Source organism: Colobus angolensis, unplaced genomic scaffold (assembly GCF_000951035.1).
Source record: "Colobus angolensis palliatus isolate OR3802 unplaced genomic scaffold, Cang.pa_1.0 Scaffold287, whole genome shotgun sequence".
NCBI lineage: Eukaryota > Metazoa > Chordata > Mammalia > Primates > Cercopithecidae > Colobus > Colobus angolensis.
Window position 1 is genome coordinate 1201722 of NW_012116121.1, and position 15757 is coordinate 1217478.

Genomic DNA, 15757 nt, shown 5'->3' on the forward strand with positions numbered 1-15757 from the left:
CTGGCTCTCTGCAAGGCTACAGCTGCACCAGGCACCCTGCAAGCAGCTTCCACGGCTGCCACCAGGGAATGTGGTGTTGCCCAGAAGCTTGGAGACTCCAGGAACCGCAGGGCCCCAAAGAGGGAGTCACAACCCTAGCTTGGGGAGCTCACAGGTCTTGGGTCCTGAAGGGCTACAGTTCTTTCCTTTTCACCTGCAACGTGGTGAGCAAGAGGCGTGTTTCAGCCCTGTTTGTCTTACAGCTTTTTCAGCTCTGCCATTCAGTAGGTCCTGAGTTCTTCTGCATCCAGGAAGAATGAGGTATGTGGATACGAGAAGGGTGAGCAAAGCAAAGGAGGTTTATTGAGTGACACAATAGCTCAGAGGAGGCCTTGGAGTGTGTAGCTCCTCTCTGCAGACAGGTCCTCCTGATGTCTCTGCAGCTCTCCACAGAAAGGAGGCCCTGGAGTGGGTAGCTCCTCTAGCTTGTCCTCCTGACATATGCTCAGCCCCATCCTTATGATCTCATTAATCTTAATTACCTCCTTGTAGGCCCTGTTTCCAAATATAGCCACATGTAGGGGGATTAAGCTTCAACATATGAATTGGGGGAGACACATGACTCAATCTATAGCAGATAAAAACCAAAGCAAAGGAAAACCAAGGTGGTAAAGTAAGATAAAACAAGAGTAAAGTTAGTAAGAAGATGAACTAACATTCAGTAAGTGTTAATTATGTGGAAGTATTTCCAAACATTTTATATACATATATACATTATCTCATTTAATCCTAACAAGAAGACTCTGAGCTAGTGACTATCATTTCCATGTGTCATATGGTCAAATAGCATCTTAGAGAAGCAAACTATCAGGCTGAAGGACACATAGTAAACGTGACTTGTATTAAAGCCAAAGCCTCCATAGCCTGTTTTATACTTCTTCCCATGGTTTTAGTATCAACTATAACTGACACTTAAATTGTCCTTATATCAAGCACTGATGTAAGTATGTTATGTATTTAATGTGCATTAGCTCCTTTATTATGTTAAGGGGCATATTATCACCCTAAAAAGTACTATTATAATCCCTGTTTTTAAGGTAATGAAACTGCAGTACAGAGAGGCTAAGTTTCCTACCTTAACATCACATAGCTAGTAATTGGCAGAACCAGGATTCAAATCCAGGCAGCCTTGCCCCAAAGACCATGCTCTTAACCACTAAACAACAGCTCCTCTCATGCATATATAAAGATGCATTTCCTCAAGTCCTGCACAATTGCTCAAAGTGACCTCAAGTCCTGCACAATTGCTCAAAGTGAATCTCAAATTTGGTTTTGAGCTTCGCGGCTAAATCGAAGATGGTAGCAAGATTCAGAATTCATGACATAAAATCGTACCAGTTTCTCACAGGCATAATATAAAAGCTTGGGAGACATCTGCCTGTGAATCCATTCAATAAATATTTGTTAAGTACCTTTTATGTGATTAGAAACGGCCTATTTGGTATTTGGTAATGTGAACATAATTTAAAACTTCAGACCAGGCACTGTGACTCACGTCTGTAATCCTAGCACTTTGGGAGGCCGAGGTGGGCAGATCATGAGGTCAGGAGTTCAAGACCAGCCTGGTCAATATGGTGAAACCCCATCTCTACTAAAAAGTACAAAAATTAACCAGGCATGGTGGTGCACACCTGTAGTCCCAGCTAATCAGGAGGTGGAGGCAGGAGAGATGCAGGAACCTGGGAGGCGGAGGTTGCAGTGAGCCAAGATCGCACCGTGGCACTCCAGCCTGGGAGACAGGGCGAGACTCCATCTCAAAACAAACAAACAAACAAACTTCAAATGTCTTTAATTCTGCCTTGGTTAAAATTATTGTTAAAACCAGGGGCCATAAGTTCAATAGCACAGATATTAAGAACAGAAAGTGTTGATGCATGTGCTTTTTGGAATAAAGAACACTTGGCTTCCCTTTGTTTAGATACATAGGAAAGGCTAGTGAATATCCACAGTTATCACAAAATTTAAATTGAATCTATATTTACTTTTTACCTGTCTTCATAGAACAGAGGGGTTTCTTTCCCCATGTGTATATACCAAGTAGGACAAAGAGATTTTCCAGCTTGTTTGATTAAAAGGTTTGTTTTAATAATTCCAAGAACTGTGACATAAAACTTTCAGATTGTAAGTGTTAAATTTGAGACATTTGTTAGACTATTTCAGAAGACTGTGTTTTGTTCAATTAATGTAAAGTATATTTGTCTTAAGAGGCTGATTTGTCTAAATAACCTTGTGATAATCATTTACCATGATCTCACATAAGTAACCAAACAATTACAAATATTGAACACATTCTTATTGATAGGAGGATATCTAAAAACATTCCCCTTTGCCAAAAATTATTTTGCAAATAAAATAGGTAAATGACTCTAACTGATTAGACATTAAACACAATATAAAATCTCATTCTTTCACAATACCACATCTGGAAGTTGGGAAGATGTGGGATTGAAAAGTAGCAAATGTCTGACTTAATGAAAATTTCCTGAAATTCCACCCGTGAGGTTCCTTGTCATCTCCCCAACCTCATATTGGGGTGTCCGGGATCCAGTGTGAGGGTTCCTTCTCTTCCTACATGAACTCTCTTGGAGATCCAATCTGGTCTAGGGTTTTAAATAACATCTATTAGATGCAGATCTTTCCCCAGAACTCTTATTGTTCCTCTTCATTTCTCAATGTCAACAACTCCAAACTTGCTCCTCTTAGTCTTCCCCTGTGTAATTAATGGCAACCCAATCCTTCTGAATTCTTAATATAAAAACCCTGGAGTGATGCTTGATTCCTCTCCCTCTCTCTCAGATCTCACATCAATCCATATCCAAATCCTATTAAATCTAATTTCAAAGTATATCCAGAATCCAATCCCATCCCATCCCATCCTCTCCACTGCCACTGCTCTGATCCTGCCACCTCTTTCCTTACTGCCATTGCCTCCTAACTGCTTTTCATCCTTTCTCTGTCCCCTTCAGTCCATTCCAGCACAGTAGGCTGGATGCACCTTTAATACTTTCATGGCTTATCGGGCCTAACCCTGTCTGGCTCTCTGTATCTCCTCAGGTCTCAGGAAGCCACTTCTTTCCTGCTCTACTGCAGCCAGCTGGTGGCCCTCCTGCCCTGGCCTTTTGTAGGATTCCCTCTCTCCTAACATTCTCTCCTGAGACATGCACGAGGCTGCCCACTCTCAACGCCTTCATGTCTTTCTCAAACATCCCCTTCTCCACGAGGCCTTCCTGACCATGCTATGAAACCTAACGACTTCTCCTTGGCACTCCCCGCCTCCCTACTCTACTTAATTTTTTTTCAATGCACCTATCGCCATCTGCCGTACTAAGATTTTGCGCATTTATCTTGCTTATCTGTTTTCCCCCAACTCCCACGTAAAATGTGCGTCCCACGAAGACTGGGAATGCTGTTGTAGTGCTCTAGCAGCAGCCCCTAGAAATGCATCTGCACTACGGTAGGCGCTTCGGGCATTTGCTCCCACGAGCTTGCACCACCACGCTTCCCCTCCACATCAGGCATGAAGATGTTCCAGTCATGGAGATTCCCACCACTAAAGGAACTGCAGAAGCTGTAAAGTCAAGCATGAGAATCTGAGGGGAAACGTGCGGAGGCCATTGGCTGGGCAGCCCTGTGCAGCACGCAGTTAGCCGGGGCTTCAGCCCTGGAGCTCCCCGTTGGACGTGTTGCGCTGATCCAGCTTTCCCGTCTTGGAGGGCGTCCAGAACCTTGTGTCCCGGCCTCACCCACACCTGCTTGGGCTGAGCGATGCTCTCTGGGATTCACTGAGTCATCCATGGCCGGCTTTGGTCGGTTCCTGCGTTGGCGGGAAAAGTTGACCTGCATTGTGTGCCAGGAGCACAAGGCTTGCAGGGCATGCTGGGAGAGCGCAGGGCACGCTGGGAAAGCGCGGGGAATGCTGGGATTGGCTCCTGAGGGCCGTGAGGAAAGCCAGGAGCCGGGAGCGGTCTCCTGAGGGTGGCGAGGAGGGAGCTGAGGCGCGCGGGCTCTCAGTCGACGCCTCGCAGAAACCAGGAGGCCTGGCCTGGCCTGGGGGGCAGCTGCTTGAAGGAGGCAGAGCGGAAGCGAGGGAGGCCGCTGGAGGCCCTGCCGCCCACCCGCCCTTTCCTGCCCCTGAGGAGAAAGCCGGCACATCTGCAGTGCAGGAGGCCGTGGGCGTTGGAAGCGTTGCTTTTCCAGTTTGTAAGACCATTTTCCTGATTCTCTTCCCCACGGTCGCGGAGGAGCAGGTCAGGGCCGCTCTGAGGGCAGATCCCGGTGCCGGCGCCCTGAGGACGCTGGTTTGGAGCAGGAAAAAAATTGTATTCATCTGTAAAGACCCGCGAGTCCCGGTTTTTCGGGCATTTTATTATATTGGAAATTTATAGAAAAACCTTTTGAAATGGATTCAGCCGAACAAAGACCTTAGATTGGTTTCCACTCACGGCCGTTGCTGCGGACACAGAAGCCAGGCCGGATGGGGGGTGGGCGCTCGCCTGGGGGCAGCGGGAAGCCGGGTCTGGGGCCGCCCTGAACCCCGCGCCCCAGACTGACTTTTAGGAAGGGTCCCTCGTAGCCAGAGGCCAGTGGAGCTCCCGATGGGACCGCGGGCCCCAGGCTTCGCGCACGGCCCTGCACGAGCTGCCGGGCGCTCCCAGAGTGTTGGTCCTTTGGGGTTCTCCGAGTCCTCACGTGTGTAGAATTGTGCAGGTTCCTGTCGCGTGCTCCTGGCGCTTGTTCCTTGCCCTGCTGGCGATTGGGAACAAAGATGAAATCCTGGGACAGAAACGTGGCGGAGCGACTCCCTGGACGGGATGTTAATAGCACATCCGTAGATCATAATAAGGCTTGGCCTACGTTTTGAGCTTCACGATATAGTTCTTCTACCGCCTAGTCAAAGAAAACAACATTCTTTTTGAATCCGCACGTGTTGCCAACTAGGAACTCCCAAAATTAAAAAATAGTAATAATTCTAATAAATTCATGCTTATCCTTGAACAGATCACTCTTGTTTACATACAGTGTTGCAATCCATGAGTATTTGAAGATTGGCAGAACGGGAGGACTTGCACCCAGGAATTTTTTGGTGACCTGGAATTTACATTCCTACTGTAATTTAGAGGAAAAATGAGAGAGAAAGTAATTTTAGGCCGGGCGCAGTGGCTCATGCCTGTAATCCCAGCACTTTGGGAGGCCGAGACGGGTGGATCACGAGGTCAGGAGATCGAGACCATCCTGGTCTACACGGTGAAACCCCGTCTGTACTAGATAGAGATCTGTACTAGAAAATACAAAAAACTAGCCGGGCGAGGTGGCGGGCGCCTGTAGTCCCGGCTACTCGGGAGGCTGAGGCAGGAGAATGGCGTAAACCCTGGAGGCGGAGCTTGCAGTGAGCCGAGATCGCGCCACTGCACTCCAGCCTGGGCGACAGAGCGAGACTCCGTCTCAAAAAAAAAAAAAAAAAAAAGAAATGAAAGTAACAGATCACAAACTTTCGCCCATGTCTTTGCCCTATTTTCTTTAAAACATGTATTTGTCCTGGGCCTAAGCTGTAATCAGCCTTTTGCCATATATTTTACCTTGATCATTATTGATGCTCTCTACTACAAAACTTCGGGTGAAGAGAATTAAAATTGTGAAGTCAGCAGTGTTTACCTTGCAACTTTGTGCTTTTTTTCTTTTTAACTTTTCAAAACGTCAAATCAGAAAGGGAATATTTTTATTGTTAATGATACCAGGAATCATCTTAATTCATCAACACCTCGTGTGAATTTGTGTTAACCTTTGTAAGACTGCTTCTATTTTTAAAAGAACCAAGTGGTTCTCTAGTGATGAGAATTTCAAACACTGTGATGCTGGAGTGAGGGAGATGTGTTGGAGCCAGAGGGCATTGCCAGCATTCCTCAGATGACAGCACAAACTCATTTCAGCATTGGGATCAGAAGGCTGTTCACAATGCACATTCCCCGGGCCAGTATGTTACTCTTTCTTAAAAAGAAAAAAGCATGTTGATGTTGAAAAGTTGAAAGTACTAGAGTCCAGCTTACTTTTCCTCAATGTATTTGTGCAAGTTAGAGTCCTGATGCTTCACTAGGTTGCTTTACTTTTATATTCTAGTTTTTGTTTCTGTAGTAAAACGTAATGTAGACTTCAAAGGTATACCTTGTGAATTATCAACTGTAAACTGTGCCTCCAATAGAATTTGCAAGCTGGATAATTAGTGGAAACAAAAACTAGGGAAGAATTTAGAGTCTTCAGTAAACATTTTCTTTCGTGTACAATGACAAATAATATATTCCTCAACCTTGAAGTGCTTTACAGAAAAATCTGAAACAACAAAATACTTTGCTATACATTTTGACTTTTAAAAAATAATTATTGTTATAGAAAAGGGAGTGATGAAAATATTCTAAAATTTATTGCAGTGATGGTTGCACAACTCTGAATACAGTAAAAAACTGAATTGTACACATTAAATGGGTGAATTTTATGTTATGTGAACTATATCTTACTAAAACTTGTACCAAAAATCATAGAAAATCATTAGAAGACCTTAAAGGTAAATGGCAGTGATACTTAACTGCTGAAGTTTGCAACCAAACTGTTTGATCCTATTCTAAAACAATATCAAATATTGTGTGCTGACTTGGTATTGGAACTCTGTTGGTAAGATAATTTACTACCTTTTTTTGCTATTTATTTTTAAAGGCCTGATTGCTGAGACGCTCAGTCAGAAAGTATGAATGATTCTAGGCAGCAGTCTCTGTTCTTCATCACACTTCCAGATTTAAACAAACTCTGTGCTGTCAGAATAACACTGAGTAATAAAGTGGCAGATACTGAGATAAGGACTATACAAATGACGATGTGCAGGTAAAAAATACATCTTATAACTAAGACTTTTAAAACTTTAAGACCTATAAAAGCTGTTTTAGAGGAATTTTCTATAAAGCAAAATACTCATTCACTCAATTTGTGTTCATAATTTTAAAATAAAGGAAGTCATATTTTGTTTTGACCAGGTATATTGGATTACATTTAAGTAGGGACTTAAAATACTTGCAATAGAATTATGTCACTGTTGAGTTTTTATATTTGTGACCTCTTACATGCTTTTTAAAAGTTTAAAATCTCCACAGACATTCATGAATTAAATTCAGGCTCCCAGAAATGTAGAGGTCCTAATTAATCAATACTTATGGAATACCTACTGTTTTCCAGTAGGTATTTCTAGTAGATGGGGCCCTTAGAGATCCTATAAACATCTTAGATTAGTAGTTTCTTAATTCTCAAGTCAGTATAAGACACTGAGAAGTATTTCTCTAGGATCTGTCTCAAAATATCTGATCCCACATAGTCGTTGAAAAACAGCTTAAGAGGGCCAGGCATGGTGGCTCACGCCTGTAATCCCAGCATTTTGGGAGGCAAAGGTGGGCAGATCACGAGGTCAGGAGTTCGAGACCAGCCTGGCCAACATGGTGAAACCCCATCTCTACTAAAAATGCAAAAAAATTAGCTGGGCGTGGTGGCCGGCACCTGTAATCCCAGCTACTCAGGAGGCTGAGGCAGTTGAATCGCTTGAACCCAGGAGGTAGAGGTTGCCGTGAGCCAAGACCGTGCCACTGCACTCTAGCCTGAGCAACAGAGTGAGATTCCATCCCCCCCCCCAAAAAAAAGAAGAAAAGAAAAGAAAAACAGCTTAGAGGAAACCTAAAGTATAATTCCATGATTACTGAGGACCTTCCTTTAAATTGTTTGAGGCACTCAAAGGAAGAGTCATAGAATACATGAGAAGATTCTATATTTAAATGAATTGCTTAGAGAAGAACAAACAACTAGAAGATACCCAGAGGCAAAAAATAAGGAAGCCACTTTTGGGGTGTCCTTCATTTTCCTCTTATTTACAAAGTTTTTCTTCTCTCTATTGCATATTTTCCCACCCAAGGGCATCAAGGAGCCTGTACCCTTCCTGCTAAAGTATAATTTGATACCTGTTAAGGACTTAATCTGTGACTCCTTTTGGAAATATTAAAATAGGTAGAAAACCTAAAGTGAGGTTTTTCTTCTGTTTGCCCTCAAATTGAAGGTAGCCATGCCCACAGAGTGGGGTTATTTTAACTCACCCTGGTGGTAATTGACAGAGAGTCTTGAATAGAGATTGCAGAGCTCTCTCTATTAGCATTTGGCTGTGTCAGATAATGGCAGGCCTTGCCAAGGCAAGTACCTGATACACCTGGGTTCCAACAAATACGAAGCCACCAGAAACAGATTGGCCTATGTTGGTTTTCAAGGTAACCCTATATACATCCTAATGGTTATTTTAATTTGCTTCTTTGATGATTAGTAATGTTGAAGGTTTTCAGATTTCGAGTTGTATTCTTTTTGTATTTTTCCTATCTTTCCCTTGAACCTTGAAATGAAATTATTAATGATAATTTGATTCTGATGATGTTTGTTTTAAGTTCATTTGGCTATTGAAACCACTACCTAGTTCTTTCTGGCTTGGGAAGAATTTCCTTTCTGAAGGAAAAGGATTTAGTCAGTAGTTCTAAATGTTTAAGTGGTTGGTAAGTTCACTGACAGGTGAATCCTTAGACTCTTGCCTCTGGTGTCCCCTGCCCACCACCTTTTTTTTTTTTAAAGGAAAAATGGAAGAAATAGGAGTTAAAAGAGACAGATTCTTCACTGTGTGTAGATTTCTTCAAGTATTTAGGACAAAACTTGAGTTCTAAAAGATAAATTTAGGTTCACAGATGAAAGAGGTTAGGAAATTCAGATGCAGGGACAAGTTCTCATGTTAGTATTGGTATCTAAAACTTCCTAATTCTCTTAATTCAAATATGGCCTGAGTACCTACACCTACACTGTTCAAGGTGCTATGCTAAGTGTGAGGAGAGAAAGTCTCTAACACAATTGTTGCCTAGGGGAAACTTAACATTTTAGCTAAGCAAATGTTTAAAATGTTCCAATAAAGAACAGACAGTGAGTATATTAGTCTGTTTTCACACTGTTGTAAAGAATTACTAAGACTGGATAATTTATGAAGAAAAGAGGTTTAATTGACTCACAGTTCCGCAAGCTTAACAAGAAGCATGATTGGAGGCCTCAGGAAACTTACAATCATGTCAGAAGGGTAAAGGGGAAGCAAGCACCTTCTTCTAAAGGCAGCAAGAGAGAGAGGTGCGGGGAGGAAGTGCTACACACTTTTAAACAAGATCTAATGAGAACTGACTATCACAAGAACAGCAGTGGGGAAATCTGCGCCCACGATCCAATCACTTCCCACTAGGTCCCTCTGCCAACACTGGGGATTATAATTCAACATGAGATTTGGGTGGGGACACAGAACCAAATCATATCAGTGAGAAAATCCACTTTGTAATGTATTTCATCTCCACAGGCAATTGCTGTTTTTGCATCAAGATATTCTTGCATCGCCTGTGTCTGGAATATTAAACCAAATTTGGGTGGTGATGGCGGTTAGTATTTTAATATTTTTGAAATGTTATTACTAGTTGAGAACAATATTGATAAATAATAATTTATGTATTATAGCTAAAGTTAAGATGTTTATGAGGATTAATTGATTAATCAAAATGTGTTATAGGTTAATTGGATTATTAACAAACTAATATTGAAACGCCAGATGTGTAAAATCCATTTTTGTGGTTCTAATTTAACATTTATTTTTCTCATTATAAATGCTAAGATAAAGACTATTAATGAATAAAACGTGCTACAGTATAATTTTTAAGATAGTATGGGCTTGATACATTTTATCATGTTTTATTCAAAGTTTAGTTCTTTTATTTTTCTCCTAGGTCTTGGTTATATGTCCATCTCGTATTTTCCCTTCCTCCCTCCCTTCTTTCCTTCCTTTTTTTGAGACAGGGTATGGCTCTCTTGACCAGGCTGGAGTGCAGTGGCTCCATCTCAACTCACTGCTACTTCCACCTCCCAGACTCAAGCAGTCCTCCTCCATCAGCCTCTTGAGTAGCTGGGACTACAGGTGCACGCCAACGTGCACAGCTAATTTTTTGTCTTTTGTGTAGAGAGAGGGTTTCCCCATGTTTCCCAGGCTGGTCTCGAACTCCTGAGCTCAAGCAATCCTCCCACCTCAACCTTTCAAAGTGCTTAGATTACAGGCTTGAGCCACCGTGCCCAGCCATATTTTCTTATTCTTAATATAGTTTTTTTAAAAGGCAAGCTGTTGGTGAACAAGTAAATTAATATCTTACTCGTATCTTTTTCTACCTAAACATCTTTATGGAACAAGGACATTATTTTAGAGTGCTAGTAAATTCAAGTATGTGAATTTAAGCAAGGGTGATAAGAGGAAAGTAGCTATCTGTTTTTTTAAAAAATGTATTGCTTTCTTACAAAGGTATTCTGTTAAAAAAAAAAAAGTTGATGTTTAAAAGTAGAAAATGGGATTGCATACATACTGTTTTGAAACTTGCCATTCATTTCCCCTTTAACAGCCTTTCCTGGATATCTTTCCATGTCAGTACACATATCTTCCTCATTTTTAAGGCTGTGAAATACTTCATTGTATGAATGTATAGTAATTTACTTAATACTTTCCAGTGCACATCTGAGTCTGTGCTGTTACAGTGTTTCAGAAAGCATCATTGAAATTGTATCACTTTTGTCTGATAGTTTGTCGGTTACAGTTTTAGAGATAGATTGTAATGCACTTGAAACTATAATATAGATACTGCTAAATTGCTGTCTGAAAAGCTTTTTGCTGGATTGTATGTTAACAAATAGTCTGGAAGAAAACCTGTTTTTCCATACCCTCGCGAATGCTGTAGATATTCAGGCCTTTAAATAGTTGTCAGTCTGTTAGGTTACAAATAATATTTTCCTTTAATTTGTATTCTTTTTATTAATGAGTTGGAGCACTTAAGCCTTTGAACATGATCTTCCATTTATGTCTATTTTCCTTATTCATGGCCTAAGAATTATATATTAAGAAACATGTTAAATATTTATTATACAAAATTTATTGGCCTTTTCCTTTATATGGATACTGGGGTCATGTCACTCCTAGAAAGGCTTTCCTCACTTTGAAAATGTGCCCACAGACTCCAATTCAGGGAGAGAATGGTCATCACTTCTTCTCCAAGGCACAAATGCTAATTGGATGATGGCCTGATTCTTTGCCCTCTGCAGAATAATGCTTAAAATCTTTCTTTGTTGCATTTAATTATATATTTATGTTAAGTCCTTTTTATAAATGTGGATTTTTGTTACAGATACCATTTTATAAAGCAAGAAAACTTAATGCCTATGTTGAAAAATATGGAGCTAAGGTAAGTGTTAAAAAATGATATTAATACCATATGTTGTTTATAGTGATTGTATGTTCCACTCCTCTTGTCAACAAAAACTGGAGTATCTTTCTCACAGATTATTGTTATACATATGAAAGAACCCAACAAAGTTTTCCTGACAATTATTATGTGCACATTTAGTGTAGAAAGAGGAGAAGAGGCTTTTTTGTTGGATGCTTTATTTCAGGCATTTTATGTGGCATAATCTTTTTTGCCATATACATCTTCAAATAAGTGAATCTCATCATTTTCACAGATAAACCCAGAGAGATGAGATTATTGCCCATATTATATAGCTAATATGTAGAGAAATAAAACATTATAGATTGTATTCTACATGGTGATGAGCTTCTGGATCTTCACAAAGAGAAAGATGAATACAGTGGTTAGTATTCATTTACTGAGACCCCTCTGTGTCTCAGTAAATTGAGTCATGGAGCCTTGACTAGAGCTCTTTTCATGCCTCTGCATGTAACTCTGAGACACTGTCATTGGTTATCCCAGAAGCCCATCCAGCTGTTACTGTTGGCCTCTGTTCCTAAGTCTAGTAGCGTTTGGGATAATGAGGTTTCTAGTCATCTTTAAAATGAGATGCTGTCTTTAGGTCCTAGGCAAGTAAAATTTCAGTAACACTTTCCAGTTCCCTGAGAAATCTTTGAATGACCTGAAAGCTGGTTCTGGCCATCAGTTACAGTCTGTGGGAAAACAGTATTATTCAAGAGCAATGAGGAAAGAATATGTTTACATCTTTTTACTGAGACAAGTCTTTGGTCATCTAAGGATTCTGGTTATCTTGAAAGGCCATTTACAAGCTAGCTATGAGAACCAGATTTACAGTATGTCATTCACCTAGAACTAGGACTTGGGTCTTTAAGCAATCTCTACCAAATTCTATTATTTATTAAGGCCTAAGAATAGGTAACATTTTAGTATAGCAGATCCTTGAATAAAATAATTTTGTTCAACATTGTTTCAATATAACATTAATAAGAAAGGAAAATAATTCAGTTCCCAGTCAAGGCCACTGTCTGTGTGGTTTGCACCTTCTTCCCTTGTCTAAGTGGGTTTTCTTTTTATACTCCGGGTTCCTCCCACATCCCAGATATGCACACATTAAGGGAATTGGCATGTATAAAGTGTCCCAGGCTGAGTAAGGGTGGGTATGTGTGTGTTTGCCCTGCAATGGAATGGAGTCCTGTCCAAGGCTGGTGCCCACCTTGCACCTGGAACTACCAGGATAGGCTCTGGCCACCAACCACCTTGAACTAGAATAAGCTAGTTGGAAAATGAATGAATAAATTGATGCATTAATACAAATTATTATAAAATAAATGTTCATAAAGTATACAATAATCATACAGATGCACTACAGTAAATGATGCGGTATGAAAGCACTCAGGGAGCCTGTCATATTTGTGATTGTTTTGAACTGTGTGGTAGTAGGAGGTGCTCCTTAAAATTTTCACTTTGCAAACATTTATTCTTTGATTTTACCCACCACCACTACTACCACTGTCATTCACTGATTCACCAAAAATTGGGTGAATAATCCTTACTTGTTTTTATTAATCTTTCTTAAATATATGTATAGCTTACATTTATTTCAATGTTAATATTACGAGTGTTTTTGGTCTTTATTTAAAAGCTTAGTGATTTTTTTGTGACCAGAACTATGCCATAGGAACTTTTAATTGTATCAGTGAGCCTATAGTTTTAGCAGTAGCCGAAAGCAATATAACAAAATTGATTTTGCTATATGTCGTTTACCTTAAAGTCATGGTTTGTAAGAACTTATCAATGACATTAAATGAGGACTTACTGTATTGATTTAATAAAGCATTATTTATACTAAGCATCATCATTTTTTTGTGTCCTTCATAAGAAAAAACAAAAAATTAAGAAAATATCACCCATAGTCCTTATACAATAATAAAAATGCTTTGTACTTTATTTTTCTTCCACCTTGTTAATTCACACCTATGACTTCATCAGTACAAGGTGTCACATCTCCAAAATGTTTAACATTTTTCTGTTTACACTCTTATCCTTTTTCCATTTATCTTAGTTTCCATTCCTATAAACTAAATTTTTGTTACCTTCACTAGACTTTCCAACCCTGAATTCTTTATTATTCACAAGCTTTCTTCCATTATCACTTGTTTTTCTACCCTCATTGAGCCATTATTGTTATGCTCCGTTTTTCTTTATATGAATACTTTTCACATAATCATAATCAGCAGATATTTATTGAACATCTGTAACATGTCAAGCACTGTACTTGATACTGGGGATAAAGCTGTGAACCAGATAAAGTCTCTGCCCTTGGTAATCTTATAGGTCTTATCTTTCTAATTTCTTAATGTGGAAGCTGAGGTCATTGATTTGAGAATTTCTTTGTTTTGTAATACAGAGACATTTCTTCTAAACACGTTCGTGCTATACATTTCTTCCTAAACACATTTTATTTTGATTTTAAATAATACGTTATTAATTCCTGTTTTGTGATTAAATAATACGTTTGAGTTAAAAAATACGTTATAATTCCTGTTTGATTTCTTTTTTGATCTATGGGTTATTTTGAAGTGTGTTATATAGTTTCCAAATATTTGAGGATTTTCCAGGGATCTTTTTGCTATTGATTTCCAGTGTCATTGTTAGAGAATACGTTCTTTATAACTTGAATCTTTTTAAATTAATTGAGGTTATTTTATGCCCCAGAATATAGTCTATCTTAGTAAATGTTCCTTGTCCATTTGAGAAGAATGAGTATTCTATAAATGTGTTATCAAGTATTCTATAAATGTTTATTGGGTCACATTGGTTGATAGTGTTTTTAAGTCTGCTATATTCTCACTTATGTTCTGTTCACTTGTATCAGTTATTAAGAGAGTAGTATTGAAGTCTTTACCTGTAATTATGAATTCGTCTGTTTCTCCTTGAAGTTCTGTTTGTAGCCCTTAGACAATTGCCGCAAACTCTCCAAAACGAGACTGCCCTTGGTTATTTTGGAGGAGTTTCTTAGAGAGATAACAATCCATTGTTCATGCACATCCTGAAAGCAGTTTTCCCTGCGATGGGAGTCACTCATGTAGAAAAGGTGGTAGAGAATTTGTCCCTGACTTTAGCTGAAGTGATGACTCACACCATCTTTGCACTGCAAGGTATCCAGGTCACCAACCAGGATGGTTATGAATGACAGAATTGCCCCATAATTCCTCCTTGCATGCCAAGGCTGAGTCTGTGCTGATAGATTTTGCTGTATCTGAATTAATTCCTTGGGCCATAGAGAAAGTCAATACAAAAATTAAGAGAGAAATCCACCTAGCTCTCTAAGGAAGACCCTGGTGGTTTATGGGATTTATTCAACTGTTTGGGTCTGGGCCCCTGGGGCCATGTTTGAGGTCAGCATTATGGAGTCCCAATGATAGCAGCCTTAATTAAATTCTGTATGAGACAAACTGAAGAAATTTGGTTCCATCCTCTGCCAACAGATTATTCAGTTATGTCCTGGAAACATTCATCAGAAGTCAAAATGGTAGAAAACTTAGAGATGGATAATATCGGGAGACAATTTTCCTCGACTTTTTCATGCTCCTGCATGTCATTTTTCACAGAGGCAAAGCCAGCAATTTTTTCTGGACTGTATTTTCAAGGATGTTTATCAAACAGCCTTGGCTCTTTCTCCAGCCTTGGGTAGCTTCCTCACATGTCTGTGCTAATCAATACTCAGCTGACTCTCTGTTGACCTCCAGAGTTTGCTTTCTGTGCAGCTCTTTCCTCTCCCATACTTTGCACTGAAACCTCTAGCTTCCTTGACTTTCAGCTCTGTCTCCTTAATTCAGGGAGACTCCTAGCCTCTTCCTAGGTTCCCCTGCTCTGTACTGCAGCCTAGAAACCCTCTATCATCAAGAAGCTGGGGAAATCCTAGGGCTTATCTTGTTCATTTCCCATCTTTTGGGGATCACTTTTCTTTGTTGCCTGATGTCTGATATCTTGTGAACTGTTATTTCATATAGCTTGCCTGGTGTTTTAGGCATTTCAAGTGGGAGGATAAATCTGGTTCCTATTACTTATTGGTCTTAATTATAAGTGAAAAATCTTAATTTTTAAAATTAATTTTGTATTATACAAGTAAAGATATTCTCTTGGTTGCATATGTGCCCATGCAAGTATGTATTGTTTTCTACAGTTGTGCCAGGCAAGGTCTAACTCAGGCCTCCATTACAACTGTTCCAGCACTGACTGAGCAGCAAGGTTAAACATTAAAAGCTGATTGAGCCTATGCCCTTATACAAAGGCTGAAATGTAACAAAGAACCCACCAAGAGTTTTGCCTAGGCTTTTCCTGGGCCTTGAAGCATGACAAGATAACGAAGGAATTCTTAA

General features: G+C 39.9%; 1 protein-coding gene across 1 annotated transcript in view; it reads left to right on the forward strand.

Moving 5' to 3' along the window:
• Positions 1-3991: 3991 nt before the first annotated feature.
• The window catches only part of LOC105516653 (chromosome unknown open reading frame, human C18orf63), a 36702-nt gene continuing 24936 nt past the window's right edge, over positions 3992-15757 (forward strand). Inside the window, exons 1-4 of the mRNA XM_011948917.1 lie at positions 3992-4239; positions 6745-6909; positions 9437-9515; positions 11295-11351. Coding sequence (XP_011804307.1) covers positions 6776-6909; positions 9437-9515; positions 11295-11351 — 270 coding nt within the window. The 5' untranslated portion in view covers positions 3992-4239; positions 6745-6775. The remainder of the gene's footprint in view (positions 4240-6744; positions 6910-9436; positions 9516-11294; positions 11352-15757) is intronic.